Source organism: Pseudorasbora parva, chromosome 25 (assembly GCF_024679245.1).
Source record: "Pseudorasbora parva isolate DD20220531a chromosome 25, ASM2467924v1, whole genome shotgun sequence".
NCBI classification, from domain to species: Eukaryota; Metazoa; Chordata; class Actinopteri; order Cypriniformes; family Gobionidae; genus Pseudorasbora; species Pseudorasbora parva.
In genome coordinates, this window is record NC_090196.1 from 3,221,667 (window position 1) to 3,238,931 (window position 17,265).

Below are 17,265 nucleotides of genomic sequence, written 5' to 3' on the forward strand. Positions count from 1 at the left end.
CACATTGAATAATGCGGCGCGTTTCAAGGCACTTCAGTGGGGCTTTAAAAGACTTGAAAACCCTTACTTAAACTTAACTTTACTTAACCCTTGTACACATTGCTAGTGTATTGTATAATATAATATATAGATTTACAGTGGCAACTCAGATGTACAGTAGCATTTAAGTGTGAAATTGAATGAATAAATGTCAAATTAAAACGCTAGTCTTTAATAAACATTGATTAAAAGTTACTGTATTAAAGTTTTTATTTATTTATTCAAGCGCAGCGAGTGATTTTCTCTTTGTCTTTTGTTGTTTTATTAACATAATTTTAGAGGTGAACTGTCCCTTTAAGTGTTCATGACCTGCTGCATCTCATATACAGACACACGCGATTTTACTTTCACTTTAGACATAACCGAGTGTGTTTATATATGTTAACCGTGTGTGTGTTTGACAGTATTAGCGCAGTAAGACACTTAGTCCAGTAGTCTCGTGTGTTTGACAGGCTTTTAGTGCACGCTCAGCGCATGTTAAACAGTGCAGAAGCACACCAATGAAATGTTTAACCGGGAAGGCTTTAAAACGCAGCAAATAATGAACTTTGGTGAGTGTGAATAACTATAGTGTCCTGTGAGTATAGCTCTCTGACTCCAGCGTTTCTACTTTAGTGCATATGATTGGATATTTGCTCAAATCTGTGCGCAGACTCACAGACGGAGAGAGACATAAATAATTTATTAAATGCAAAACCGATATTCACAAGCGCTTATTGAACCGAATGCTGTACCGAACGGTTCAATATTATAATGAGAATTGTGGCATCCCTAATTCACACATCTGTCTTGAATGTAGTTAATCCTGTTATTGAATGGCTTGTTTTGTTGCATGTCGTGCGGTCCAGGTCGCACTAACCCGTCCCTGCGCTGTGTCCTGATGGAGCTGAGCCGGACGCCTCAGACAGACAGCATGCAGACGCCCATCTGCTCCTGCTCGCCCATCCAGACCTTCACCGCCGGATCCTCCTGCAAACTGCTCACCAAGAACCGAGTGTTCAGGAGCCCGGCCGGAGAGGGGTCCACGCTCGTGTGTGCCGGAGACGAGGCCAGCAACTCCACCATGGTGAGCAGGAGCCGCCTCTGGGACCGGGTGTACTGAAGAGGGTTCATGAAATATTCGGGATCTGAGACTTTGATCTTGCTTTACTTTTTTCAGAATTGCAAATTTATATCTCGCTGTTCAGACTTTAGTAGCAACTGCTAAAAAGTCGTAATTACGTGAAAAATGTCGGAATTGCAAGAAAAAAGTCGGATTTGGGAGATAAAAAGTCGGATTTGTGAGATAAAAAGTCGGATTTGTGAGATAAAAAGTCGGATTTGGGAGATAAAAAGTCGGATTTGTGAGATGAAAAGTCGGATTTGTGAGATGAAAAGTCGGATTTGTGAGATGAAAAGTCGGATTTGGGAGATAAAAAGTCGGATTTGGGAGATAAAAAGTCAGATTTGGGAGATAAAAAGTCGGATTTGGGAGATAAAAAGTCGGATTTGTGAGAAAATGTCGGATTTGTGAGATGAAAAGTCGGATTTGTGAGATGAAAAGTCGGATTTGTGAGATAAAAAGTCAGATTTGGGAGATAAAAAGTCGGATTTGGGAGATAAAAAGTCGGATTTGTGAGAAAATGTCGGATTTGTGAGATGAAAAGTTGGATTTGTGAGATAAAATGTCGGATTTGTGAGATGAAAAGTCGGATTTGGGAGATAAAATGTCGGATTTGTGAGATGAAAAGTCGGATTTGGGAGATGAAAAGTCGGATTTGGGAGATGAAAAGTTGGATTTGGGAGATGAAAAGTCGGATTTGTGAGATGAAAAGTCGGATTTGTGAGATGAAAAGTCGGATTTGGGAGATAAAAAGTCGGATTTGGGAGATAAAAAGTCGGATTTGTGAGATAAAATGTCGGATTTGTGAGATGAAAAGTCGGATTTGGGAGATGAAAAGTTGGATTTGGGAGATGAAAAGTCGGATTTGTGAGATGAAAAGTCGGATTTGTGAGATGAAAAGTCGGATTTGGGAGATAAAAAGTCGGATTTGTGAGATAAAATGTCGGATTTGTGAGATGAAAAGTCGGATTTGGGAGATGAAAAGTCGGATTTGGGAGATGAAAAGTTGGATTTGGGAGATGAAAAGTCGGATTTGTGAGATGAAAAGTCGGATTTGTGAGATGAAAAGTCGGATTTGTGAGATGAAAAGTCGGATTTGGGAGATAAAAAGTCGGATTTGGGAGATAAAAAGTCGGATTTGTGAGATGAAATGTCGGATTTGTGAGATGAAAAGTCGGATTTGTGAGATGAAAAGTCGGATTTGGGTGATAAAAAGTCGGATTTGGGAGATAAAATGTCGGATTTGGGAGATAAAAAGTCGGATTTGTGAGATAAAAAGTCGGATTTGTGAGATGAAAAGTCGGATTTGTGAGATGAAAAGTCGGATTTGGGAGATAAATGTCGGATTTGGGAGATAAAAAGTCGGATTTGTGAGATAAAATGTCGGATTTGTGAGATAAAATGTCGGATTTGTGAAATAAAATGTCGGATTTGTGAGATAAAATGTCGGATTTGTGAGATGAAAAGTCGGATTTGTGAGATGAAAAGTCGGATTTGTGAGATGAAAAGTCGGATTTGTGAGATGAAAAGTCGAATTTGGGAGATAAATGTCGGATTTGGGAGATAAAAAGTCGGATTTGTGAGATAAAATGTCGGATTTGTGAGATAAAATGTCGGATTTGTGAAATAAAATGTCGGATTTGTGAGATAAAATGTCGGATTTGTGAGATGAAAAGTCGGATTTGTGAGATGAAAAGTCGGATTTGTGAGATGAAAAGTCGGATTTGTGAGATGAAAAGTCGGATTTGTGAGATGAAAAGTCGGATTTGTGAGATAAAATGTCGGATTTGTGAGATAAAATGTCGGATTTGTGAGATGAAAAGTCGGATTTGTGAGATGAAAAGTCGGATTTGTGAGATGAAAAGTCGGATTTGTGAGATGAAAAGTCGGATTTGTGAGAAAATGTCGGATTTGTGAGATGAAAAGTCGGATTTGTGAGATGAAAAGTCGGATTTGTGAGATAAAAAGTCAGATTTGGGAGATAAAAAGTCGGATTTGGGAGATAAAAAGTCGGATTTGGGAGATAAAAAGTCGGATTTGGGAGATAAAAAGTCGGATTTGGGAGAAAATGTCGGATTTGTGAGATGAAAAGTTGGATTTGTGAGATAAAATGTCGGATTTGTGAGATGAAAAGTCGGATTTGGGAGATAAAATGTCGGATTTGTGAGATGAAAAGTCGGATTTGGGAGATGAAAAGTCGGATTTGGGAGATGAAAAGTTGGATTTGGGAGATGAAAAGTCGGATTTGTGAGATGAAAAGTCGGATTTGTGAGATGAAAAGTCGGATTTGTGAGATAAAAAGTCGGATTTGTGAGATAAAATGTCGGATTTGGGAGATGAAAAGTCGGATTTGGGAGATGAAAAGTCGGATTTGGGAGATGAAAAGTTGGATTTGGGAGATGAAAAGTCGGATTTGTGAGATGAAAAGTCGGATTTGGGAGATGAAAAGTCGGATTTGGGAGATGAAAAGTCGGATTTGGGAGATAAAAAGTCGGATTTGTGAGATAAAATGTCGGATTTGTGAGATGAAATGTCGGATTTGTGAGATGAAAAGTCGGATTTGTGAGATGAAAAGTCGGATTTGGGTGATAAAAAGTCGGATTTGGGAGATAAAATGTCGGATTTGGGAGATAAAAAGTCGGATTTGTGAGATAAAAAGTCGGATTTGTGAGATGAAAAGTCGGATTTGTGAGATGAAAAGTCGAATTTGGGAGATAAATGTCGGATTTGGGAGATAAAATGTCGGATTTGTGAGATAAAATGTCGGATTTGTGAGATAAAATGTCGGATTTGTGAAATAAAATGTCGGATTTGTGAGATAAAATGTCGGATTTGTGAGATGAAAAGTCGGATTTGTGAGATGAAAAGTCGGATTTGTGAGATGAAAAGTCGGATTTGTGAGATAAAATGTCGGATTTGTGAGATAAAATGTCGGATTTGTGAAATAAAATGTCGGATTTGTGAGATAAAAAGTCGGATTTGTGAGATAAAAAGTCGGATTTGTGAGATGAAAAGTCGGATTTGTGAGATGAAAAGTCGGATTTGTGAGATAAAATGTCGGATTTGTGAGATGAAAAGTCGGATTTGTGAGATGAAAAGTCGGATTTGGGTGATAAAAAGTCGGATTTGTGAGATAAAATGTCGGATTTGTGAAATAAAATGTCGGATTTGTGAGATGAAATGTCGGATTTGTGAGATGAAATGTCGGATTTGTGAGATAAAAAGTCGGATTTGTGAGATAAAAAGTCGGATTTGTGAGATGAAAAGTCGGATTTGTGAGATGAAAAGTCGGATTTGTGAGATGAAAAGTCGGATTTGTGAGATAAAATGTCGGATTTGTGAGATAAAATGTCGGATTTGTGAGATGAAAAGTCGGATTTGTGAGATGAAAAGTCGGATTTGTGAGATGAAATGTCGGATTTGTGAGATAAAAAGTCGGATTTGTGAGATAAAAAGTCGGATTTGTGAGATGAAAAGTCGGATTTGTGAGATGAAAAGTCGGATTTGTGAGATGAAAAGTCGGATTTGTGAGATGAAATGTCGGATTTGTGAGATAAAAAGTCGGATTTGTGAGATAAAAAGTCGGATTTGTGAGATGAAAAGTCGGATTTGTGAGATGAAATGTCGGATTTGTGAGATGAAATGTCGGATTTGTGAGATAAAAAGTCGGATTTGTGAGATAAAAAGTCGGATTTGTGAGATGAAAAGTCGGATTTGTGAGATGAAAAGTCGGATTTGTGAGATGAAAAGTCGGATTTGTGAGATAAAATGTCGGATTTGTGAGATAAAATGTCGGATTTGTGAAATAAAATGTCGGATTTGTGAGATGAAAAGTCGGATTTGTGAGATGAAAAGTCGGATTTGTGAGATGAAAAGTCGGATTTGTGAGATGAAAAGTCGGATTTGTGAGATGAAAAGTCGGATTTGTGAGATGAAAAGTCGGATTTGTGAGATGAAAAGTGTGAGGGTCGGAATTGTGAGATGAAAAGTCGGATTTGTGAGATGAAATGTCGGATTTGTGAGATGAAATGTCGGATTTGTGAGATGAAATGTCGGATTTGTGAGATAAAAAGTCGGATTTGTGAGATGAAAAGTCGGATTTGTGAGATGAAAAGTCGGATTTGTGAGATGAAAAGTCGGATTTGTGAGATAAAATGTCGGATTTGTGAGATAAAATGTCGGATTTGTGAAATAAAATGTCGGATTTGTGAGATGAAAAGTCGGATTTGTGAGATGAAAAGTCGGATTTGTGAGATGAAAAGTCGGATTTGTGAGATGAAAAGTCGGATTTGTGAGATGAAAAGTCGGATTTGTGAGATGAAAAGTCGGATTTGTGAGATGAAAAGTGTGAGGGTCGGAATTGTGAAAGGAAAAACTCTTAATTAGAAGAGAAGAGTCAAGGTTTTTACGAGATAAAAACGTATAATTGTGAGAGAAAAATAAAAAAGTAGCAATTCCCTGGTTTATTCCATAGACTGTAAAAAAATATGGCCGTAGTGTCCGTGACGTCACCCACAGGATTCTGATGAGCCGTTCTGAAGCGTAAAGTAGGGGCGAGCTGGGCGTTGCCATCTTGTTAGCGAGTCATCGCGTGTCACTCCCGGATAGCAGAAAATGGGCAAAAAGGCGGGATGTGGGCGGAGCTGAGGTGACGCAATAACTATAGACGGCAGATAAATGGCTATCCACTTGTAAACACGCCCTTAATTATGCAGAACTTTAAGGCTTTCTATAACGTAAACGAATGAGTTATAAAAAAATTCACCCCCCTCAGAGTCGTCATGAAGATCAAAATTAGCCTTATAAGCCAAAACCACAATTTGTACCAGGCTGTAAACATGTTTTTTTCTGCTGTGAAGTTGAGAATTTTAACATGAGCTCAATGAGATTCTGCTCCTTCTGGAGCCGCTCTAGTGGCCAGTGGAGGAATTACAGTTTACATTACTTCCGTATTGGCTTCAAGAGAGATCGCGGGAGGTTGCCGCTTGGTTTATTCCCATGTTAAAGCCGCTCCACAGGAAGTGATGTGTGTTGCCTCTGGTTCTGCAGGTGTGGGACGCCGGCTCTGGTGCTCTGCTGCAGAAGATGCCCGCAGACCTGCCCGTGCTGGACATCTGTCCCTTCCAGGCCAACCAGGGCAGCTTCCTGGCCTCGCTGACCGAGAAGATGCTCAAGGTCTACAAGTGGGAGTGAGACGGGCGGGAAACGTGTGTGTGTGTGTGTGTGTGTGTGCGTGTGTGTGTGCGTGTGTGTGCGCGCGTGCGTGCGCGCGTGCGCGTGCGCGTGCGTGTGCGTGTGTGTGTGTGTGTGTGTTTGTGTGTGTGTGTGTGTGCGCCCGTGCTGCGACAGCCAAACCTGTGCTCCTCAATCAGTGATTTCTGACGGTTTTAGTTCAAGGTGATCATTGTTCTCTCTTTTCATTGTATATATGTAAGTGTTTTTGTATTGCTTTATTAAGATAATAAATGCCTACATACTTTGACTGACCGTTTGTGATGATTTACAAACACTTTAGGGGACAGAGACATTAAAATCATTAGGAAAAGCACAGATTGCAAAGTTTTTCACCAAACTAAAGTGGATCTCAGACACCGTTTATTAATCACACAACATGAAGACAAACTTTTCTGAAATGTTATGTTTAAAATGCAAATGAGGTGTCTAATTAAATATGCACTGATTTGCTTTAGTTTCCAGAATAAAAATGAACATCTGAAAAATCTTACTTCATTTTATGAACATATTAGTTTTTTTTTTTTTGCACAGGATTCTGGATTTCTCTTCTTTTTATCACTTTAAATCAGAGAAATCAACAGACACCCCCCCCACACACACACACACACACACACACACACATTTTAGGAATGAAATGTCCTCCATAAACCCGGCGGATGGATAGATGAACAGCCCTTCAGAAGGCTATGATAAAACTAAAGTAGCGCGTCCTCCTCCAGGGGGTGCCATCTCCCTTGAAACACATACGTTTTTTGTTTTGTTGGAAAAAAACATAATGTAAATATAATTTCCAGAGATATTATCTGACATCAAATGGAATTCCAACGCAAATAATATTTTCCAGTTATCACAAACGATTGTGATTGGTCCATCCTGAACAAAGCTGAGAAAAACAACACGTACCGGGTGATAACCATATTCTGGATGATTGCTTACAGCTGAATAATACCATCAATAAACGTATAGTTGTTTGAGAATAAACGGTCCACAGTTATTACAATATTAAAATAAATATTAAAAATTAAATGGACTCACTCATCCTATCTGACCAATTAAAGACAAGAGGCCCTCTAAACCCCGCCCATCTTCTGAACTCGGACTCCCCATCTTTCTTTCATCTAATGATCCAAGTGTATTTATTCGACGTGTCCATTGTTTGACCTGATCGGTGTGCCGTTCGATATTTCCGTAATTCCGCCGTATTTTCACGGAGAACCGAACGAATCCCAAAACGGTGTGTCGGATTTAGCTCATGAATATTAATCAAACAGACTGGACCAATCAGGAAGCCCACGCAGCGACGTCAGCGCGTGCTGATTAATATTCATGAGCGTACTCTTCGCCGTAGTAGGATTCGTAGTTTCGCGCAGGGAAGATGGCGGCGTGTGGACGTGTGCAGCGGCTGCTGCTGTTGATATTCATCTCCGGCTCGATCTGTTCCGCTCGTGGAGCCAAATCAGTTATCGGAGATGGCGATAATGCCGCAGATAATAGCGAAAGAGGCAAGAATGCGGCGGGGGAAGGGAAGGCAGCGGCGCTGGATGGGGCCTCGGCGGTTCGGCGCAGCGGCGGCTGGAAGCTCGCGGAGGAGGCGGCCTGTCGGGAGGACGTGAGCCGGATCTGCCCCAAACACTCCTGGAGCAACAACCTGGCCGTGCTGGAGTGCCTGCAGGACCGAAAGGACGTAAGAAAACACACCCGAGGGTGTTTGTGTGTGCGACGTGTGTGATTTAAGCCGCATATGGAGCAGAACCGACTGACCATCAGTCTCTAATAGTGCGTTATAATAATAACAACACACATCTGGACCTGCAGCGTGTTTGCGACATTCACAAGTTACAGATCACACACATTATAGAGATATTGACGCGAGCAGGGCTGAATGTGTGGAGATATTTTGTAATGCATTTAGAAACCAGACGCTTGTTGTCAAGTAAAAGGCCTCTGAATGTCACATACGTGCAGTTTTAAGGTTTTAAAATGTGTTTATCGTGGTTAAAATAGCAGGCGGAGATTTGTTTCCTGTTTATAGTTGAGCCTCGAACCGGCAGTTTACGACTTACCGATATGTGAGTCAGCGGTGACGTCACGCGCGCGCTCCGACGGTTTTATGACGAGTAAGTTACCGATCTGTCTAACAACGGGTAAAATATTAGCCAATTATATGAGTGGGATGACTTCTGTTAACGTTGGTATGAAATAAAAATGTTCATAGTCTACTTTTTAAATTGATATTGAATGTCTGATCATTGTAGCCTACACACTCCATTTAAATGTGCAGTGTGTAATATATATGAGGATTTTTTGACAGAAATGCAATATAATATACATAACTATATTTTCAGTGGTTGTGTTTTTATTACCTTTAGTATAAGCCGTTACTATCTACTCACTGTGGATCCCCTTACAGTGAAGCTGCCATTTTGTGCCGACATGTTTCTACAATGGCCCTAAAGGGACAAACTTCTCTACAGAGCGCTAGCTACTCTCTGCTGTCTCAGACAACCACATCTTTGTCCTGTGTTGGCCACCGTAGTTTCTTTGTGCCTCGATAGGGAGGAGTGGGTGGTGGGCGTTAGATGTCACTAAAACTTACACACTGCGCCTTTAAATAATAAAGACCATGGGGTGTTCCAGAAAGCAAGGTTAACTTTTTGTCACACACACCCTGAACTCCGGCTGATTAACCCAAACATGTCTCACTACAGTGTAGTGCTGGGCGGTATACCGGTTCATAACGAATACTGGTATTTATTTTTGTCATGATGTGAATTGATACCGCAATACTGGTGTGTGTATATATATATATATATCCCAGACAAACTCGATGATGGTGAGATTAGATCTCCGTGTGGATCAGCTGTTGTCAGACTCCTTCTGCGCACACATAATAATAATAATAATAGGTTTTATTTATAATGCACTTTTCATTCCGAAGAATCTCAACATATCTCACAGGAATGGATTATTACAATTAAGGGCAAAATAAACGTTTAAAAAGGTAAACTGATATTACCCACTGACACACTTTTGCAAAATATATAAATAACTGGCTTAAAAACATTTTGGGTGGGTGAAAATACTAATGTGCCTAAGACTTTTGCCCAGTACTATATGCCGGACTTCTCCAATCATTTCAAGCCCTTAAACACACACCCCTCCATCACAGCCACGCCCACATCTCCCCATCCAATCAAATCCTGTGTCCCAATTGGCCTACTTATGCTACGTCCTAAAAATATTTCTGTGAAGAAAAAGTCCATACTTTTGAGTGTGTAGCAGAAGAGTATGCAAGCTTCGGGACTACTTCGCCATCTTTAACTGATTTAATCTCCTGCCGTATCGGAGAGAAATGAGCCGCTCGTCGATCTGCCGTGTGTGTGTCTTTAATGCAGAGACTCTCCTCGTGTGTTTGCAGTTTAAATATAATTAATGGCCAAACGTGTCATTACAAAAGTTCACAATGCTGCTCAGGTGAAATATAATGTGGACAACACTGAATAAATATCTTTTAGTCAGGTTAAATACTGATAATTGATCACTCAAACCTTCATCTAAACCTCTCTAGCTAACCGTCTGACTCGCACATCCGCCATGTTTGTAGTTTTTTAACACTTTTTATCCACGTTTGTAGTTCTAATCAGATCCTCGTCCAACTCGCAATGGGTTGTGGGTAATATCAGCCGTTAGAGTGCGCATCGATCCACACTTCAGATTCAGACCGGAAATAGTAAACCATCCGAGTATCTCTGGAGCACTCTTTTCAGCATACTACGATTTGGGACATACTAATTCTGTTTACACATACTATTTAGTATGATAGTATGCGAATTGGGACGTAGGGTTAGAATACACAGAAACAAGTCTGGCCCTACTGGTGCCCTGTTGGGTAATCGGTTACACACGGGTGTCACACAGTACAGCAGAAGAGAGCGTTTCATTGTGACCACTGTTAACACAGATTAACTTTTGTCCATGGTTGAGCCTCTAATGTTGTGTCATGAACACACTCTTCCAGGAAGTGCACTGTCATACACCACTAGCAGAATTAGGCTCAAGAACGGACGAGGCACTTCTGTAGGTTTTAATCATGTTTCGTGCTGCGGTGCTTTAGTTAGACTTGACTGACCGGTTGTGCGGTGTTTCAGGGGCTTGATGTGTTCAGGGGTTGGTTGCATAAGCTTAGCCACCATGCACTAATTTGTCCAACTAGCAATTAGTCAAAGTGTAATCAGTCTTACTTTTCTAATTCAAATTGAACCGAGCTACCATTTTAAGTAACTGATTTTAAAAAAGTTAGGACCAGTCTTAAAGAAAAAAACTAGATGATGTACTTTTAAGACGAGTCTAAGTGGTTTATGCAGCCGGCCCCTGGAGCTGAGTGTGAAAGATTAGACCTCGCTCTGAGCGCGTTTGAAGGGTTCAGTCGCTGCACGAGGGTTTAACAAGTCTTCTGAAGAGTCCTGGTCAGATGTGTGTGTGGTGAGGCAGGTCAGTAGCTCTTCGGGACGGGACTGATTACAGGAGCAGTGTGTGTGGGTTAGCGCTGAACTGGGGTTCCTCTTGTGTGTTTGGTGTTGGTTCGGACAGTTCCTGCCGTTGGCGGATCGTTTTTTATTCCTGACGATTACATTACAGGAAAAATCAGTCAGGGCTTGACATTAAAGGGTTAGTTCACCCAAAAATGAGATGTGTCATTAACTCCTCCCCCTAATGTCGCTCCACACCCGTAAGACCTCCGTTCATCTTCACACACAGTTTAAGATATTTTATATTTAGTCCGAGAGTGTATGCAAGTGTATGCACACTATACTGTCCATGTCCAGAAAGGGAATAAAAACATCATCACAGTAGTCCATATGAGACATCAGTGGGTTAATTAGAGTCTCTTGAAGCATCCAAAATACATTTGGGTCCAAAAATAACAAAAACTACGACTTTATTCAGCATTGGCTTCTCTTCTGGGTTTGTGTTCAATCCTCAAATAAAGATTCAAACGGTTTTGAATCAGTGAATCGGATCGTGTGTCAAACTGCTGAAATTACGAGACATTGGCGATCCGAATCATCATCCGAACACAAACGCAGAAGAGAAGCCAATGCTGAATAAAGTCGTAGTTTTTGTTATTTTTGGACCCAAATGTATTTTGGATGCTTCAAGAGACTCTAATTAACCCACTGATGTCTCATATGGACTACTGTGATGATGTTTTTATTCCCTTTCTGGACATGGACAGTATAGTGTGCATACACTTGCATACGCTCTCGGACTAAATATAAAATATCTTAAACTGTGTGTGAAGATGAACGGAGGTCTTACGGGTGTGGAGCGACATTAGGGGGAGGAGTTAATGACATTTCATTTTTGGGTGAACTAACCCTTTAATGCTTGACAAGTGGATTTTTTTTTGCTGATTAATCTGCAAAGAATCGCAATAGTCAATGCACTTTACTCTAGCTTTATATCAGGGATATTATTATTTTTTTGTCTTTTGTCATTTTGTCTCTTATGAGAACCATAGACTGTATAAAAGGAGAACGCTTCCCTGTCATTGACGATATTGTCTGATTTTCCCTGTTTTCCCTGTTATACGGTAGGGGGCGCTGTGAGACATCTGAACGATTACAGAATCTCCTGATCAAAACACAGGCGAAGAAGAAACAGAAACACGCGATCTCATAAGCAGATGCATATGAAAAATAATGCAATCAATGCAGTCTAAATCAAAACGGCTGTTACTGAATGAAGTGTCGCCCCAGGACGACTTTAGAAGCGTTAGTCTTTTAGAAAAACAAAATTTCCTAAACTTTTTTCATGAAATGTTCCCACATACAAGTGTTGATTAAAAATAAATCATGCCGCTAGAATAAAGCCGAGGGTCTGTTCTTTCTTGTCATATATTTGGATGTTTTGATCATTCTGTGGGCCATGAAACTTGAGCAAATGACACAGGCTGGCGGCGACTGGCATATTTCATGATTATGTTCATTTAAAAGACATAACCAACTATGTGCGCTTGAATATTTAAATAGGTAAAGCTTACAAAAGCACAAAATGATCAACTTCAGCTTCCATTGGCCACTCCTTACTGTCCAGCCCTGGTACGGCTGCGCCACAACTGCTTATTCACGACTTTTTGGCGGCGTGAGATTGGCCTGTTCTATTGTTGGCGGTGTATCGGCCGCTCCCTTATAAGGGCAGGGAGCGGCAGCTCATTTGCATTTAAAGGGACACACAGAAACATTTTTGCTCACACCCAAATAGAGGCAAAGTTTAATGAAAATGTTCTGGGGGTATTTTATGCTGAATCTTCACACACACATTCTGGGGACAGCAGAGATTTATATCACATCTTGTGAAATGGGGCATAATATATCCCATTAACGGGTCAGACCATCGCAGGTTAATTGTAGGCTGTGAAAGGTTATTTTGGGTCATGACTTTAAAACAGTACATGTTGTTTCTCTGCTAAATGATCGCATGTCATAAAGAGTTCAGGATCAGTTTACCGTGTGTTTCTCCGACTGAATCTCTCTCCTGTCAGCGCGAGTTCTTCCTGTAAGCCCAATTACTCAGCCGTACAATGTTCTTCATTGTTTCTTATAAAGACTGAATGGCGACGGTTTGTTTACCTCCATTATTTATAATCTGCCAGAGGCAAAAGGCCCTGGTGTCTCTTTATAAACCGGCCGACACAGCTGGAGGAAGCTCAGGGCGGTCAGACGACGCCGACGGCACAGCGCTCAGGGTTGTTTCCTAGCATCTCGTCGAGATCACACAGGGTTATAAACCTTATCATGCTATTCTTCGCACTTGAGTTAGATATTAGAGATAAGTGCTTTAAATCCTTCAGCGCTGATAAACCTCGCAGCGAGACTCTCCACACACACTGGGGTCAAAACAGGCCGCTCTGTCTCTGATTGGATCTGGGTGCCTTTTTTAGTAACATGTGACACTTATCAAGGCCTTCAGCCCATGGGAATGAAGAATGGCATGCCTGAGAAAAGCTGTGTGTGTGTGTGTGTGTGGGACACGCTCTGTCTGGGCTTGTTCTCAGTGTCAGCTTGCGGTTCAGGAAGATCCACTGTTACGCCGATCGCTGAGGAATAAATAATAATAAACCAGGATTCAAACGCCACTCTCAGTTTCTGCTGAATGATGATGGATTAATATGTTGTGTGTGTGTGTAAATCTTTGTAATAATGTAATTAATAGGGTTGGGTAGTGTTTTTAATTTTTAATCGATCTGTGTGAAGTTCAGTCCCGAATGATAGTTTTGATCATGTATTTTTATTACTTTATATGAATACTTTGAGGCGTATCTAATTTCTACTGTACAACAGTGATGTATTTGTGAAGTTAAACCGAACTTTTATTTTGCCGTGAAGCCCTTTGAGTGTCTGCTGTGTGTTTATATGACAGTAGTTTTTCTCAAATGAAACGGTGAAATGCTCTTGAAGTCAGCATGTATATAACTCTGGAGATGACGTTCGTTCATTCATAAGAGACGGCAGAGGTGGAAAGTAACTCGCGACTGTCATGCGCGATTCAGTGTGTGAGCACAGTTAAATTAAACAGCGCATCTGCAGCATTCATTCACAGAGACGCGCAGAATTCATATTTAAATAGTCCCTTTGCGGTGTAATATTCTGAAGACACTAGTCTACGGGTGCTTTCACACCTACCTTGTTTGGTCCGGATTTTCAGACTTTGCAGTTTGGTACGAACCAGAATTACAGGTGTGAAGCCTCCCTCGGACCAAACAGAACAAAGGTTCGGTTCGCTTCTTGTGTGAAAGCATTTTCTGTATAGTTCAGACTTTCAGACCATTTACAGGAAGTTCTGGTGTAGGATTAGTGAAAAACACAGATTAAACTCACAGCACGTGTGTGTGTGTGTGTGTGTGTGTGTGTGTGTATATATATATTTATATATATACATGTGCTGTGAGTTTAATCTTTGTTTTTTTACTTATCCTACTCTGAATATATATATATATATGTGTGTGTGTGTGTATCTATTTCTCATGTCTGTGAGAAGTAGCCTGTATGCTGAGTTTCGTTTTATTTCTGAGACCGCTCCAGTTCATGTGCAACACAAATGTTCGCTCTGTCACGGTTTGTCTGCTATATTATTTATTAAATTCAGGCAAATTATGAAACATTTATCACAATGAAGATACAATTTATACAAAACTTTCTACAAAACTTAATGGAGCGGTCAAAATAATTTCTGACCCGATGTCTTTGACATATATTACACATCTGTGCACGTTTCATAATCAATATAGTCTAGATGAAATTTAACAAACCAATCAATGTTCAGATGCAGCCCACCTAGATGAAGCCGACAGGACGCCAGTGCAAGTGTAAAGCTCTTTAGTGCGCTGGCAGAACTGCAGTGTGAAAGCAAACCAAAACTAACCAAACGGATACAATGGATCAAAACACGAACTTTGGTTCAGGCTTTGAGGTGTGAAAACGCCCTATATCACCAGATGGGTCTCAGGTACCAACATTTGGTGCCGATTGATTTAATGTGAATCGAGACCCGGTGGTACTGACGTAATTCGGTCAATGCCCTTAAAAGTACTGAGTTCGGTTCCCAACCCTACTAATGAACTATTTTTAGGTCTTTTCCCATGAAAATGTCATTCCTGGGTATCGGTAATGAATTTTGAAGGGAATTATATTTCTGCCATTGTTGGCATATGTGCTGATATCCATAACTGGAGCTCAACAAAAAGCCAGTGCTCGGAAAACTACATTTTAATCACAATTAATATAATCCGTGTGGGATTTCATAGAGATATGGGCTCAGTTTTGGCTGCTGATGATTCAAAGTTCAGAACCAAATTGTAACAAAAATGGCTGACAAATGTTTTCCAATAGAAAATGAGCTTACAGGGTTTTTCCTGGGTCAGAAATGGTCTTCGGTGGTGGCTGACCAGACATGGTCATCCACACACACGCATATACGCACACACATGTGCACACACACACCAACAGTAAAAGTACCTATCCGTGTGATCTGTGAGCCCAATACTGACAATAAATGTAAAATAAATTTTGAAAACATTTTTTTCATTTATCTCATTATGTATGATGTTTTGATGTTTGTTTCTTTAGTTCCTCGTTTTTACACGGTTTGCATGGTTTACTGATTAATTGTTTTGGAAACAATTATTAAAAAGTAGCATTAAAAATGTAATAACAAATAGTCTAATTCTCTACCATATACAGTCTTGTTCAAAATAATAGCAGTACAATGTGACTAACCAGAATAATCAAGGTTTTTAGTATATTTTTTATTGCTACGTGGCAAACAAGTTACCAGTAGGTTCAGTAGATTCTCAGAAAACAAATGAGACCCAGCATTCATGATATGCACGCTCTTAAGGCTGTGCAATTGGGCAATTAGTTGAAAGGGGTGTGTTCAAAAAAATAGCAGTGTCTACCTTTAAATGTACAAACTCAAAACTATTTTGTACAAACATTTTTTTTTCTTCTGGGATTTAGCAATCCTGTGAATCACTAAACTAATATTTAGTTGTATGACCACAGTTTTTTAAAACTGCTTGACATCTGTGTGGCATGGAGTCAACCAACTTGTGGCACCTCTCAGCTGTTATTCCACTCCATGATTCTTTAACAACATTCCACAATTCATTCACATTTCTTGGTTTTGCTTCAGAAACAGCATTTTTGATATCACCCCACAAGTTCTCAATTGGATTAAGGTCTGGAGATTGGGCTGGCCACTCCATAACATTAATTTTGTTGGTTTGGAACCAAGACTTTGCCCGTTTACTAGTGTGTTTTGGGTCATTGTCTTGTTGAAACAACCGTTTCAAGGGCATGTCCTCTTCAGCATAGGGCAACATGACCTCTTCAAGTATTTTAACATATGCAAACTGATCCATGATCCCTGGTATGCGATAAATAGGCCCAACACCATAGTAGGAGAAACATGCCCATATCATGATGCTTGCACCTCCATGCTTCACTGTCTTCACTGTGTACTGTGGCTTGAATTCAGAGTTTGGGGGTCGTCTCACAAACTGCCTGTGGCCCTTGGACCCAAAAAGAACAATTTTACTCTCATCAGTCCACAAAATGTTCCTCCATTTCTCTTTAGGCCAGTTGATGTGTTCTTTGGCAAATTGTAACCTCTTCTGCACATGCCCTTTTTTTTAACAGAGGGACTTTGCGGGGGATTCTTGAAAATAGATTAGCTTCACACAGACGTCTTCTAACTGTCACAGTACTTACAGGTAACTCCAGACTGTCTTTGATCATCCTGGAGGTGATCATTGGCTGAGCCTTTGCCATTCTGGTTATTCTTCTATCCATTTTGATGGTTGTCTTCCATTTTCTTCCACGTCTCTCTGGTTTTGCTCTCCATTTTAAGGCATTGGAGATCATTTTAGCTGAACAGCCTATCATTTTTTGCACCTCTTTATAGGTTTTCCCCTCTCTAATCAACTTTTTAATCAAAGTACGCTGTTCTTCTGAACAATGTCTTGAACGACCCATTTTCCTCAGCTTTCAAATGCATGTTCAACAAGTGTTGGCTTCATCCTTAAATAGGGGCCACCTGATTCACACCTGTTTCTTCACAAAATTGATGACCTCAGTGATTGAATGCCACACTGCTATTTTTTTGAACACACCCCTTTCAACTAATTCAACTAATTGCCCAATTGCACAGCCTTAAGAGCGTGCATATCATGAATGCTGGGTCTCATTTGTTTTCTGACAATCTACTGAACCTACTGGTAACTTGTTTGCCACGTAGCAATAAAAAATATACTAAAAACCTTGATTATTCTGGTTAGTCACATTGTACTGCTATTATTTTGAACAAGACTGTACAGTTTAAAAAACTAT

The 17,265-nt window shown here is 40.3% G+C and overlaps 1 protein-coding gene across 4 annotated transcripts in view; it reads left to right on the forward strand.

The window, feature by feature from the left end:
* Window positions 1–7,714: 7,714 nt before the first annotated feature.
* The window catches only part of glg1a (golgi glycoprotein 1a), a 54,791-nt gene continuing 45,240 nt past the window's right edge, over window positions 7,715–17,265 (forward strand). For 3 of the 4 annotated variants that reach the window (XM_067435701.1, XM_067435702.1, XM_067435703.1), the window contains exon 1: window positions 7,715–8,060. In XM_067435701.1, coding sequence (XP_067291802.1) covers window positions 7,752–8,060 — 309 coding nt within the window. In that variant the 5' untranslated portion in view covers window positions 7,715–7,751. The remainder of the gene's footprint in view (window positions 8,061–17,265) is intronic. The other variant, XM_067435704.1, reaches the window with a different exon arrangement.